The sequence below is a fragment of the Trachurus japonicus genome, chromosome 9 (assembly GCF_045865225.1).
Source record: "Trachurus japonicus isolate A0001 chromosome 9, Traja_1.0".
NCBI classification, from domain to species: domain Eukaryota; kingdom Metazoa; phylum Chordata; class Actinopteri; order Carangiformes; family Carangidae; genus Trachurus; species Trachurus japonicus.
In genome coordinates this window covers 28,435,117-28,449,483 of record NC_140915.1, presented here as the reverse complement: position 1 = coordinate 28,449,483, position 14,367 = coordinate 28,435,117, and the positions used below count along the sequence as shown (strand labels likewise).

At 41.6% G+C, this 14,367-nt stretch overlaps 1 protein-coding gene and 1 long non-coding RNA gene across 2 annotated transcripts; both read right to left on the bottom strand.

Annotated features, from left to right (window-relative positions):
* Nucleotides 1–4,393: 4,393 nt before the first annotated feature.
* Nucleotides 4,394–8,601, bottom strand: LOC146981684 (uncharacterized). Its single transcript, XR_015036601.1, has 2 exons — nt 8,229–8,601; nt 4,394–5,681 (listed from the first exon to the last, which is right to left on the bottom strand). It is a non-coding gene; the product is annotated as an uncharacterized LOC146981684 (long non-coding RNA).
* A 2,513-nt stretch (nt 8,602–11,114) lies between these two features.
* Nucleotides 11,115–14,094, bottom strand: ela3l (elastase 3 like). The gene is made up of 8 exons (XM_085787131.1): nt 14,036–14,094; nt 13,713–13,801; nt 13,398–13,495; nt 12,947–13,075; nt 12,500–12,636; nt 11,998–12,143; nt 11,256–11,408; nt 11,115–11,154 (listed from the first exon to the last, which is right to left on the bottom strand). The coding sequence occupies exons 1-8, from the start codon at nt 14,073–14,075 to the stop codon at nt 11,137–11,139; spliced, it is 810 nt and encodes a 269-aa protein (XP_085643257.1). The 5' UTR covers nt 14,076–14,094; the 3' UTR covers nt 11,115–11,136.
* Between the last annotated feature and the right edge of the window lie 273 nt (nt 14,095–14,367).

Sequence of the window (14,367 nt, the reverse complement as noted above, 5' to 3'; positions counted from 1 at the left end):
TTGTGGAATTTCAATTAAAGCTGAATTAATTACTCAGTCAAATGAACAACTTGGAGCCGATTTATTCATTACAACTACAGTAATTCTGTTCAGCAGGGACAAAACCTAAATCTGACACAAAAAAACCCCCAAACATTTACTGATTTCTAACCTGTGGTCTGTGATGGTGAATGTAGTCCAAATTACCAAATTATAGTCTGCAGAATTTGTTTTACAGAGGTTGAGTATTTAATAAAGATCGAGAAACTGCTGGACTGCCATTACAGTTTTCTACCAAGTAGGCCATGTAACATCTGCATGGTGCTTGAATTCACAGTCTTTATGAGACATTGTTAGATTATCAATATTGGCAGCCTACAAAATCTTTACAAAATGACACATTAAAAGAAGCACTCATATACAGTAATACACTCTAAATTAAATAGAGCTGGAATTGGATAAATAAATCTGTACAGTTACACTACTGGTCAAAAGTTTTAGAACCCCAATTTTTCTAGTTTTTTCAACTGAAATTCAATTCGAATTAATAGCTGGAATGATACTTTTGACCAGTAGTGTAAGTACAGTATGAGCTATTTTACTCCTCTGGAGTAGTCTACTCGCATTAGATGCCTACTTTATACTTGGAGCTACATCTATACAGTTTGAGACTAAAGAGTAAAAGGAAAAAAAAACATGTCAACAATTTATACATTTAGAAAAAACATTATTATACAATAAACAGGCACCGGCATTGATGATAAAACCTTTATTTCAGTGAGTTTAGAGTGGATTCTGCAAGTGTTACTTTTTTTTAGAAAAGGAATATTTCATCCACCACTGAACTACAGCAACAACAACAGAGCTGATTCAGCAACTCTTTGAAAGTTTCAACAAAAAACATTATAAACTAAACACAAATAAGATTTAATTCTGGACTATTGCACTATTCTGTCCATATATACCTGTAGGGTTTCCTGTCTGTAATATAGTTCAGTAAATTTAAGTATAAAAGTAATTGAATTCTCTTGCTATTCTGAATTACATGTGTGCAGGCTGCCTCCATTAGTGGATGACCAGACATATTGGCCAGCTGAATGAACAGTTGCTGTCGTCATAAAACTTTAAACACACATTGAATTAAACAGTAAAATGAGAAGCATGTAGCACATTAATTATAAAACTAGAAGAAAGAAATGTATCGACCAGCTAATGATGGTCTGTCTGAAGAACACCTGCAACAGTGTGACTTGTTCTCATTGGAAGTCACTGACTGCATGTCTGAGTGCACATTGTCCTTACCTGGAAATACCAGCAGAGAGCAGCAATAGCATGCTCTGCTGCACAATAATAGAGAAGTGTTTTGGCAGCTGTGGGCCCCTGCTGCAGCCAGTGCCAGGTGCTTACAACTATTGTGAGGTTGTGGATAGTAAAGATTGAGCCAGCAGGTGGCAGTCTAACTCTTTACATGAGGCAGAGAGACTAGATGGAGGATGAATAATAATGAGATGTGTGCCAGGTCGAATAAGTCCTAGTATTATAGTCTTCTAAATGCAAGCAGGTTGAGGCCCATACCTCTGGTCATGCATATGCATTAGGTGTGACTATAGGTGCATATCTAGAGGTCAGGCTCTGTAAGTGTGGGCAAAGTGAAACTCTACAATATAAAACCTGCACATGAAAGAACTTTATTTTCTTCAGTGTTCCCACTGTCCAACTCCTCTATATCTCACATTCAATGTTTTTTATTTTTATACTGTGTCATTCCTGCTGATTCAGTTTCAAAAGCACTGTCATTACTTCAGCTTATTTCATCCTATAATTAAAACCTGTGTTGACAGAACAAACATTCATACTGACTAAATTATACTGAATTATAATGATTTTGATATCCAGAGCTGCACTGTTGTCAAAATCGATTTAATGACTGTGTGTGTGTGTGTCATTGTGATGAGTGCTTGTGACTCTATAGGGGTTCTGGTATGAAGATCTTATAAAGTGTGACAAGAGTTTTGTTATCAGTTATTCATACATAAGGATAGCAACATGTACATATCCTCTCCCTGCACATTTTTATAATTAAATACAAGTCACATCACAGAGAGCCTCAGAATAACAGCTCTCTCTCTCTCTCTTTCTTTATGTTTAACACTCATACACATGCATTTGATGGAATTGAATTAAATCATAGATTATATAAGATTGAAACAAAAAAAGAAAATGTAGTGTAAAACATCAAGATTACGATTTGATCCCATAGTTACACACACACACGTACACAAACACTGCCCATGACTCAGTCTAGGCTGATGTGAGTTATGCAACCCCTCCAGCGGTGCAGATGGAGCTGCAGATTACTGGCCCCTCGTATGTTTATTAGTAATCTCTCTGTCTGTAGAATTTGTACAGACACTGTATTGAGTTCAGTGACCTTGTTCCATCTCAGCTACCACTGGAAGACCAGGGAAATGACTTTGCTGCTTTGTAATGCATGATGACAATGGGTTCAGTAACCATTTTTGATCTCAACTGGATGAGGTCACATCAAACATCATCGAAGCTATATCATTCTCTCCTAGGATGATCAATACAACAATAATGGGCAGGGGGAGAGGTGGATTACTGGATGGATGCTTATTCAGTGTTTTCTTAATAAACTCCTCCAGTCTGAACCAGGGTTTTCAGATCAGTGCGGTGGTTCATGAACTGTGTGAGTCAGAATGTGCTGACCTTCACATCCAAATAGCTCAGTGTGGAGTGGATCACTGGATCTGTGCTGGCCAGTTTGCAGGGCTTTGGCACGGGTCTGGTTGGATGGGGATAGAGAAACAAATAAGAGGAAGACTGCCAAAGAGATAGAGAGCGACAGAAACTGGCAGGCAGATAAATAGAAGAGACGTAGATAAACATGAGACAGCTGTAGAGCCGCCTCTCTGACGAGCAGTTTCTAATCAACAGCCCACCAAAGGCCCAAACCATCTGTCTCATATGTGCTATAAACCACTGTTTTACACATGTGCACATACATTTGTACTCTTTCTGTCACTCACTGGACATGCAGCTGATATATCTCTACTAAAATCAAATAACATTACTTACATCTCCTGCCGTGAAAAATGTAATTAGATGTGTTACAAATAAATACACATCGAAAAATCCACCGTTCATAGTATGGTATGGTTGCAAAGCTGCATTTTATTACACTGTAGCTAGTCAAGGTGGAGCTGCTCTTATTTAGTGTTTTTGCTGGGTAGTTTAAAGATTCTTGTTTTTATATACAAGTCTGCATAGTATCTTGAATACTTGTCATGTTAGTTCCACTGAAATGTAGTGAGGTAGAATCATAATGTAAAATGGGTATAGTCAAATACAAGTAAGTACCCATAAATTGCACCTATTTTAAGTACAGCACTTAAATAATAGAGAGTTCATTCTGCCTTTATGTGTCTGCAAGACAGAGTTAGAAATCATGAGTCAAATCAATAAAACTCTGTATAATTAAGATTATGCTTGTCACTCAAAGAAAAATAATAGCAGCAGTTAACCCTGTGAAGTCCCCCCTCTTCCCTCTGTGGATCGCGGTTAGCAGATAAGGATTACATAGTTGCAGTTGACTAACAGCAGGATGTGGGTCAGCGTTAAGGTCAATACGTTCCACATTGATTACTTCTGTGCAAGAAGCTGAAATCAACTGTTATTTTAATCCAATCTGTAATGTTTTAAAAATGTACAGCTATTAAGGCTAATTGTCAGTGAAGGAGTAAGGCAACAGTGACTGGGGACCACACTGGTTACAAACAAGAGTTAATCATTTATTTATCAATAGAAAATAAACTGTCATCAGAATCACAAAGCACAGATCACAACAGCCGCAATGTCCTCAGGTGAGTTCCTCTGTTACTTGTTTTATTAACTAATCATTTAATAATAATATTAAAAAAATCAATAAACACCATTGCAAGTTGAAAAAGTTCCAAGTGATGCTTTCAAAGTTGTTTTGTTTGATGAATTAAAAACTATAATTTTTTTAATTAAATGAAAGGGATAACAGTAACAAATCTTCACATGTATTACTCATTTGATTTCAACAAATGAATCAGTTAAATAACTCCACACTTCTGTGTTAATTATGTATCCATCATTACATAGTAATTACCCAGAAATAGCTCATTATTGAAGCAGAACACGAAGTGCTGCAAGGAAAATAAAAACAAGTCAACTAATACCTGAGATTAGATTTTTCACTGTCTTTCCAATGGATAAATCAGAAAAATTTCCAAAGCCCTTTCACTACAAACAAACTGAATATGAGACAAAAACATAAATGCAGCTCAATTTATTCCAATGATGCGGAGCTGAAGTTATGATTGGCTCATCAATTTGTCAGTCTGGTTTTTGTTATCCCTCTTCCAACCTTAAAACAATCTTATCTGACAGGTAGTAGTTGTAGTACATTATCACTACAACAAATACAATACTCACTTGTTGCTGCATGTTCAGTTAGTCTGTCATTTCTGGTGAAGGCTGTCTATAAATACCTTATTTAGCCTACAGAGGAGCTCACAAAATGAAAGAGAGGCACACTGGGACACGAGTTACATTGACGCTGTTAGTTTTAATCCTGTGGGAGTCAGATCGGTGGGAGCACAGACGTGTGTGTCAAATGGGGAGACTGTCAAATAGGAGCCGTGAGCTCCCTTTTTTGTAAACAAGACATCAAAGCGAGTCTTCCTCTGCACTTTATCATTCCCACCAAACACATGGGCTTTATCTCTGTCTGTCTGGACTCCCACACCTCCTGCAGCATCCCTCTCCTTCCAGACTCTCAGGCTTTTGGGTTCTACCTGTTGTCTGTTGGCTGCAGCTTGTGAGGTATATTTCCTCTTCTCCATCATGTTGTTGTGACTCTCAGCCAACCCTGTCACCTCAAACTCTCCTATTCCATCTCACGCCGTCTTTGCTCTTTCCCCTTCACGTCCTTTCAGTTGTCTCACATGAAGGGATAAAAGAGAAAGGAGTAGAGGAGGCGATCATGGTCTGCCTGTGTAGAGCAAAGCAAAGAGACTGACAGATGGACAGTCCCAGCGAAGCACAGCAGAGATAAGAGGATTGGACCCGCTTGTTGTTGTTGTTGGTCTTTCTGCAACTCTTAACGCAGATAGCTCGCTCTGAGCTCCACTGGCTTGCATAGAGGAGATGAGACTGATAGTAGAGAGAAGTGAACAGTATGTTAGACAAAAGAAGATGCTAAGCAAAGATAATGACAAGAGCGATTGAAAGAGGAGGAGAGTCCAGCTGGTCTTGGATACATCCTGCAGCTCAATATTTGACCTCGAGCAGATCCTCAAAGCTGAATTTTCTTTTCATCTCAAGTCTGTGTCTCCAATGATTAGGCTGCAGCTAGCAGGTACCTCTGTTCTCTCCTCTGCTCTGGCTCTGCTGTGAAAACTGGCACTTTCTCCGGGTGTGAAGGCACCTTGCAAGCTTTGTAGAGGATGACAAAGAGGATGAGGATGAGGACGCCCACCACAGAGTTACAAGCGATGGCCACTATGGACCACACAGACAGTCCCATCCGCAGTTCATGCTCCATGGTTGACTGGACAGCTGCCTCCAGACTCACTATGGTCACATCGGACTTCAGAGGACGGTCTGCAGCTGGTGCCAGCCTTGTCACTTCAGCAGCAACACTGTACTTATCCCTGAAAGAAAAAGAAAATGTCTCATTGACGACAGAAGATCCATTCCAGACTCATGCTCACATGCCCTGTACATACGCATACTCTGGCATACTTGGCCACAGTTAACCTGCCTGTCACGTGGGCCTGCTGAGTCCTCTGGTGAGGTCAGCTCAGTAAAGATTACTTTCCCTCTGACGGAGTAGTCACTAGGCCAAGGAGGCTTTATCCCCTCAGGTGTTATATACGGATCAACCTGCGTAATGTGTGTCCAGCACCTGCATGAAGAGGTTGCTTTCTCAAGACTTCTTTTAGTGCCAAATCCAGAGCCTTATGAAAGGGCCTCTGATAAAGCTACACAGTGGAGAGTTATTATGTCACCAGCAGTCCGACAGACTTAGAGAAAAATTCATTTTTGGGACTTTGTTAATAAACTGTGAATGATATGAGATACCACAGGACTAGAAAGTGTTTCGGATGCAGTTGCATGTAGGAGCAACTCATTTTGTTTCTTGCTTCCTTTACACTGGCAGAGAGCAATGAAGTTATTAAACTGATAAAGAAGGTGCCAGTAAGCACTTTTTCTCATTGATTTATTTTGAATGCATTTCAGCAGTAATGTGTTTTCAGGAGGAACCTGCAGCAATATGGTTGCCAGTTTTGTGGCTGATAGTAAATGGGTCACAGAGGTGCACTGGTGAGAGAGTAAGAGAAAGAGAGACCGAGTGAAAGAGAGAAGTCAGTTCGAGCATGAGATGGAGTGTGAGTATTTTTCCTCTCAGAGTTTAACAGATAGAAACTCGAGCTCATCTCCTAACGTCTATACCTCTCTCCTTTCCCTCTAATGCATTACTAATGAGGCCACATTTTCCTCTTCTCTCCAGCTATGGTATACTGTAAGCTGCAACACTCCAGCCCCGCTCTTTTCAAAGTTACCCTTCCCTTCATAGACATTTTATGACCAAGCCGAATAAAGATGGATAGCTGCGAGTCAGACTAGATGGCAGTGATGCATTTGATAACTTATGCAGTCGGTCTCTGTTTGTACCAGATGGATCCCTCTCAGGATGCTGGTGGCGTCACCGTGGGGAAAATAACCCTCACAATCACTAACTGGGATTGCTCTCAATAAAACTGCCCTCGCAGTTTGGTAGAATATTTCCCAACCACCCTGAGGAACTTTTTCACAGAAGTCAAGTGACACTAAATGTAGCGTATCCAGTTTACAATTTCAATTAGAGCAAAAGCGAGGAATGCGTAAGCTTAGCTATTGGATGACACAAAGATGTGACGTGGAAGAGCGCGCGCGTGTGTGTGTGTGTCTGTGTGTCTCTCTCTGTGTTAGAGAGAAATGTAATGAGAGCAATGTACTGGAACAGAGGACTGTTTGCATGCTTATATTGATTTCAGACAATCGGTGGTGCGTGTAACAAGAACACACAACTGTCACACTATCTATTCATTATCAACAATTATGATCATCACATTTTCATAACTTATAATACCCAAAGTAGCTGATTGTAGCTCATGTCTTATCAACTACAAGAATAATTTGTTCTCATTTGCAACATAAATACATTTCCTCTGAACACTCTTATAACTATGATTAAATTAATAACCACAGTTGAGAAAGCCAAATGTAATCTGAAGTTAGTTCTACATTTTACATTTGCTCAGTCATTAGAAAAAAGAAAAGCCTTTCCCTTTGTGCATTTGATTCCATCAAACTTAATAATGTATTACTGCTATTGACATGTACAAGATGACCAGTAATTGAATCAGGCGTTTAAATGACTCAACATTTAGGTTCAAAGATCAGAACAGCACATGACTGACCATCACAGTCAGACACGTAAACACACTCCCTGAGCCCACGGTCAATACAAAGATAAGTCCATCTGTTACATAACGACTGCTCTGGGATTGTAGCAAGTAATAGTTTAGCTTTAGGTCATGCAACAGCAAAATGCAGCCTGAGAATGTGGTCCAGCTCGTATGTACATTCATGAATGGTGTCATTGATCCATATAAAGGCCTTTTGTGCTGGCATGCAAACAATCTAATGTAAATGTATGCAAATACTACTTGCATGGGTGAATGCTGTCTTTTAGAGGGGCAGGCATATGGGCATGGAGCTCAGGCTGCAGTGACCACATGGAAAACTGGGCAATACTTGTGCATAATGCATCATCTTGCCTACTATCAGAATGGGAGGCCTCCATCTCATGTGGCAGAGCTGCCTTCCTTCCTGTCCAGCTCATTTACAAACACCGGCTGCAGCAAAGCCACAACTTCACCACGGGTTGGAGAATCAACAAGGCTGACTACTGACCCTCTTCAATACACTTCAACGTTTCTAATCAGATATTGAATAATGGGGAGGGAGTTGCTACTTTAACTTTGCACATTGTAGCATGAAGCCAATGCAAGCAAAAGTTTAAGAAAAAATAACATCTAATCATGCGTAAACTCAAGACTCACAATGAAAAAAAAAAAAAAAAAGACAGACTGGCCTTCTTTGCTTACTTTTTACACTTCTTGCCTCCGACACATCAGCTTCTAGCAGCTTACCTCACTCCTCCTTCTGGTTCCGTATTTCCATGCGTTCAGAGTTTCGTGTCCTCCGCGCCTCAGCTGCAAAACCAGTTGCGATACATTGTTCAAAACGAGCGGCGGTCTTCAGCAACTTCACCAAACCGTTTGTGAAGCGGGAACTTTTGCCTCGAAGTAGGTCACCAAACTCTACCCGTCCGTTCGGCAATATGGCTGAGCAGCAGCAGCAGCAGCAGCAGCAGAGGAGGCAGTAGGCGCTGGCGGGCGGTCAGCTCCGGACTATTAATGAAGTCACGCCGGCGGAGTCCCGGTGACTGCTGACAGGCACAGGGCGACAGAGCGGAGATGCTGCTGTCAGTGTGGCTGCTCGTCATCCCCAGATCCTTCCCCCACACCAACCCACCTGCCAACCCATCCCTGCCCCTCCCTCCCTCCCCCTCTAACGGCTTGCTGCTGCCGAGCCATTTATAGAAGGGCGCAGCACATCCCATTGAGGGCTTTTCCCTCACCCCTGTTAAGATCCCACGGTCACACCATAGTGCTGAACGCAAAAGGAGCTTGCAGCAAAAGTAGTAGAGTAAAAGACATGTTACATCATGCACACATCAAAGCAATGCTCTATCAAGAAAAGAGAGGAAGAAAGGGTGACAGAGGGAGGATTCATCCCAAAATACCAGTATTTCATTTCTTAAAGGAATGTATTAGATTCAGTTAAAGTCACTTTGCTATACTATGACTTCAAACAGCTTCTTTTCCCACTTGCCCACCCTCATACCAAACTGACTTGAACTCTTTTACATAGTATTTAATGTTTTGAAATATGCACAAATTTGAATGTGAAATACTTGGATCTCAGATATAGACAACAACAAAGTGAATCATTGTCAAATTAAATAAGAACACGTTCAGAACTACACAGCTTAAAGAGCATTTTGGTCTTGAAGGTGCCGTGAATTACAAGCACCTTCTTTCCTGCATCTGCACTTCAGCCAAATTGCACAAAGCTGAGTAGCAGCTGCTCAAACTTCAAACTTGTTGCCTCTTTTTCCCCCTCATTGGTATTCAGCGCAGCAGCAGGGTGTCCCTGAGGGAGTTTTGCTCTCTCTTTGTGTGTGAGTGGGGTGGTGGGATGCTCTGACCCACAAAGTTCAGTCTCAGACAAAGCTTTCTTTTGAGGCCTCACTCACACCCTCATCGCTGGCTTGAGACTTGCATGTGGTGAGATCCACGGAGCAGCAGTTTAATCAAAGAGCTGCGTACTCTGGTGCGCATGTTAGCAATAATTCAAGAGCTGAATTATTTAAATTGACTATGACTCTAGTGACTGACTGTAATAACTGCCAGATGATGTAGTAACTCGATAAATGTAATTAAATGCGGCATAATTGAGCCAAAAATGTAATTAAGCTTGAATGATCAGATTGCCACCAGTTAATGCAAATATCATCTTATAAATTATAACATTTGGTCAATATAATGATTTAAGTAGCAGGTACGATATGTCACATTTTATTACTCTCTAACAGTTTGAATGATATCAAGACATTAAGTCAGATCAGTTGGTTTGATTATATATTTTTTAACCTTGTTATTTTATACAATTTTGATGAATTACTGCAATCAGTTTTCAAGTATTGAACATTCATCCATTGTTGCATTATCAGTACTCTGAAATGAAGCAGTTAAAATTAATATGTATAGATTTATTTTTATGGATACAGTTCAAAGTAGACAGTGAATACTCATGGATCCCTTCAGTTTCCATCACAGTCAGACTGAATTAGTCAGGGAGCAGCACTACACGAGAGCTTAGTTGGGATAGTTATCAATGATCACAGGCTGATTCTCCTGAGAAAGCTGCTTCAGAAGTGTGATTCATCACATCAGAGAAATGCACTCAGATACAACCCGGGAGAAACATTGAGACACAGTGAAACTCCCTCCGTCTCCTGCCTCCCCTCCTGCCTGCTCTTACACACACACACTCTCTTGGAAGCAGATACATAAACACACACACACATACAATCGTTATTGCTTCCTCTTCCGGGACGTGTCATGTCTGATCACTCCCTCTCATGTCAATAAAGACCCTCACACACACCTCTATTACCCTGTCAAAACTTATCAGTGTGTGTGTGTCTGTGTGTGAGCCTTGCAAATGAGACACAGGAGAAAGAATGAGATAGAAGAGAAGGAGGTCAGAGGCAATTTAATTTCTTTCTTAATTTTTTTCCCCCTTCTACTCTCACAGTCCCATCTCATCACGGGGTGGAAAAAACTGACAGAAGTGTTAATCTCAACGCTGCCATTGTAGCCTTCTTCGGAGTGCTGTTATCATGACGGAAGATAGACTATCCAGCAGAGTATTATGGTTTTCATAAAGGCTGCCTGTTGAGAGGGCACAGAGTTAAACCAGGCCAGTCTTCAAACAGGGATATTACATTCATATTTTATGTGAAAGAGCTTTTTCATAACGACACACACACGCGCACACACACACACACATACACACCATTTACCCTAATCATCCAATATTCAACTTGGTGTAATTTGACATATAAATTGACTTTTTTTTTTTTTTTATGAATCACCTGCCTGTTGTACGTGGGCTATTTGCAGTGAATCACATCTATTTGTTGGTTCCCAGGCAGAAACGTTGGTCATTCTGCACAGCATCCTGTTTTGGAAAGCTGTCAGAACCAATTCCCTATCATGAGTGTATGAGGACACCTGCTGGACATTTGTTCACATTGTTTCTTTTTCGAGCAAACCTCGAAGGACAAGGCCGAGTCTGTCTGTAATGTGGCTAAATAAGGCTCATGATTCATTCACTGTTCATCTGAATGGCATGGGTGTTGAAACAAACACATCTCAGACAAGACAAATGCAGTGTCATGGGTCTTCTTTTATTGACACCTCATCTTCTTTAGTTGCTCATCATGACCTGAGACGACAAAGATTTTTTGTCATTATTTGAAAAATGCAGCATCTAGAGATCAGTTCAACGAAATTAAATTCTGTTTATGCGTTGTTGTTGTTTTTCACCTTGTCGATCCAGTCGTTGAAAGCAGAGACACGGGTGAAGACAGTAGGCTTCTTCTTAAAGTTGCAGCCAAGACCAGAGACAAAGCTAGCAATGCCATGGACCTCCCAGACGTCCTCGGTGTTCTTGCAGTTAAGGGGGCCACCGGAGTCGCCCTGGACACAGAAAGAGAGAAGGGCTCACGTTTCATTACTTTCCTTGACATACTTGAATACTGGTAAGGTGCAACAGTCACAATTATCAAAGTATATTGGGAACAAAAAAGACCTTGTTTCTTGGCAGCTACTGTAGCTAACACTGAGTATGATGAAAAAAATCCCTCTCTGCATCTTTGGTCATGTCTTCATTTGAAAACAATGACTGGTTGCATAAATAAGCACAGTTTTGGCTAAAATAGCTACATGCTTTATAATGTTACAAGTTTTAAATCTTTTATCTTTTATATTTTTAGGGGCTTTCTTTGCCTTTAATGGACATGATAGTTGAGAGAGAGAGACAGGAAATGGGAGGCAGAGAGGGGGAATGACAGGCAGGATAAGGCTACTTGACGTGGGATTCGAACCGGGGCCGCCTGCAGTGACTACTATATCCTCAATACGGGTGCTCTACCAACTGAGCTAAACACCACCCCGACAAGTTTTAATTCTTAAAGAAAAGCAAAGGAAAAATGAAGAAAAAGCAGAAAACAACTTATCAATTATCATTCTGCTCACACACACAAATATACACAGAAAACAAACTTACATTGCATCCAGCCACAATTCCATCCCCACCGGCACACACCATGGTGGTCCTGACAGCGATACCCCACCAGTCAGGCTGGGAGCAGGTGGCATGGTCAGCCACAGGCATCAAAGCCTGCTGCAGCTTATCAGCTATGGGGCCCCCGGCTAAAACACACAGGCAGGGTCTATTAGCATCTTCCACATACATGAGCCGTCTGTCAGATCTGCTGTACGGCATTTCCCCAAGTAGCAAATTCACAGTTCAACCCAAATTTTCAATTTGAGAGTAATCCCCCTTCAAAAAAAAACTTTCAGCTAATACATCATGCATGTGATTTTAATCTAAACTTTAGAGGTTTCCCTGGGTAACCATGATCGCTTACTGTTGCGTGTAAGTACAAACATCACTCTGGCACACAAGTTGAACACCCTTAAGGACATAAATGTGAAGACATCTCAGTGATGCTAAGCTGAAATACAATACAATAACAGGCTCACAAACACAGCCAAGAGTGACTCACTGTACAGTCTGCCCCATCCAGTGATGTAGCAGGGGTAGAGGTTGGTCAACAGAGAGCCAGCAGCAGGGATACATGCCAACTGCACCTGGCTGCTCAGAGTCACAGGCTCAGACAGCTTGATCAGAGCGATGTCGTTACTGCCAGTAAGACGGAAAGAGAGACAGATCGAGAAACTATCTGAGCAAATCTGCATTTTTTGAAATCTTTGGTAGTCACGTCAGGTCTCTAAAAGTCCAGCTGCTTATTTGAGGCTGAACAAGGAATTTGAGATGAATGAAGATGGAGAACTTGTGTCAAAGAAATGAGCTGGATCGAGGTGAATAAATGAAACTTGAGCCTCGGTGCTATTTGTCACCTCGATGAAGAACAGATGACATTGTGATGGACTGTATGTCACGGCAGGAGATTCAGCCTGCTATTTGTACTGTACGGTGGTGCTTGTCTTACCCGAAGGCCACGAAGATGGGGTTCCATTTCTCATGGACAATAATCTTCTCAGGCAGGATCGCCTTTGAGCCAGCCTCCTCCTCAACCAGATTGTGTTTGCCCACAAACACTCTGTAGGAAAGCTTGGTGCTGTGGAACAGAACAGACAGTTGAGGTCCAAGTTAAACCAGACAGAAGCTTTGGTGCAGATTAGAACTTGACCGTGACCTGACTGAATAATCTTTAATTTTTTTTTTCCTCTGACCGTAAGTTTTAACCTTTGGACTTTAAAACTTGCTCAATTTTTATTTCTACTAGGGTTAGGAGGGGTTTAGGGTCCAGAATAAGGTAAGGACTGTGGAGCAGGTAAATACAGTAGAGTCAACGAGAGATCTGCTCGTACATGTTTTGTAGATGTGTGTACTGATGGTTGTGTCTTTGTGTTTGTGTATTTATGTTCTGCTGCTCCTACTTGATGCAGTGAGCAGCAGTCATGACCCAGTTGGCAGCAATCAGAGATCCCCCACAAGTGTGCCTCCATTCACCATCCCTCTCATATTGCAGAGAGATCTAGAGACAAAAAACGAACGACATAAAGGATACAGTTGGAGGCAGGTTGTCGATGTGTACATGCATGGCATAATTTAATCTGGTTATTTCAAAAACAAGCATTTAAGCACAGAATTTTCTATAGCCACTGGGCCTGGCAGCTAATAACCAGATGCCGGACCCATAAGGTTTGCCAGTAAATATAAAAACACTGACAGATGTGTATGTATTAGCATACCTGCCAGGGCCAGCTGTGGGGCTTGGCATCCACTCCATTGACCACACGTGAAGTCAGGGGCTCAATGGGCGGGGTTCCGCACCCAAGGGCTGGATAGGGAGGAGACAGTCATGAATGTGGTGGGCATGAGAGAGGAGGAAGAGGAGAGCAATGAAGTGTTTTTATTCCCAGCTCAGGCACAAACTGCACCATTTTTCTTTTCAGTAAGGAACTGCAGAGAGCTCTCTGTGTGGTAATATGCCAGCATCCACACTCTCTCACACAACTTTGAAAACACGTAGACACAATTACACACAAAATTAGAAAATGCCAGATGTTCTTACCGCTAGCAATGAGCACTGAGGCCAGCACAATGGGGATCATGTTGATTGATGCTTCTGCTGAGGGACAGCAGGACACACACTCTCTTTTAAACTTTCCACCACAGGCGACACCCACTCTCAAAGTGGGAACACAAACTCCTATTGGTTTAACACGGCCTCTGGGGGATGAGGAGGGGCCAATGGCAATCAGGTCAGAAAAATTGGATGGCTGACGAATAACACAGGTGTTTTTTCTGGAACAATTCCCATGACCTTCACATAGAGCTTCTACATGTATGTATGCTCCTCCACCATGCATCGTATGTGTGCGATCAACAGCTTTCAGATTATAC

Excerpts from the sequence above, each read along its gene's own strand:
- ela3l (XM_085787131.1), bottom strand. The coding sequence starts at position 14,075 with ATGATCCCCATTGTGCTGGCCTCAGTGCTCATTGCTAGCG. Across the intron at positions 13,496-13,712 it reads CCCACAGCTGGCCCTGGCAG|ATCTCTCTGCAATATGAGAG; the intron begins GTATGCTAATAC and ends TTTTGTCTCTAG. Across the intron at positions 13,076-13,397 it reads ACTGCTGCTCACTGCATCAA|CACCAAGCTTTCCTACAGAG; the intron begins GTAGGAGCAGCA and ends TCTGTTCCACAG.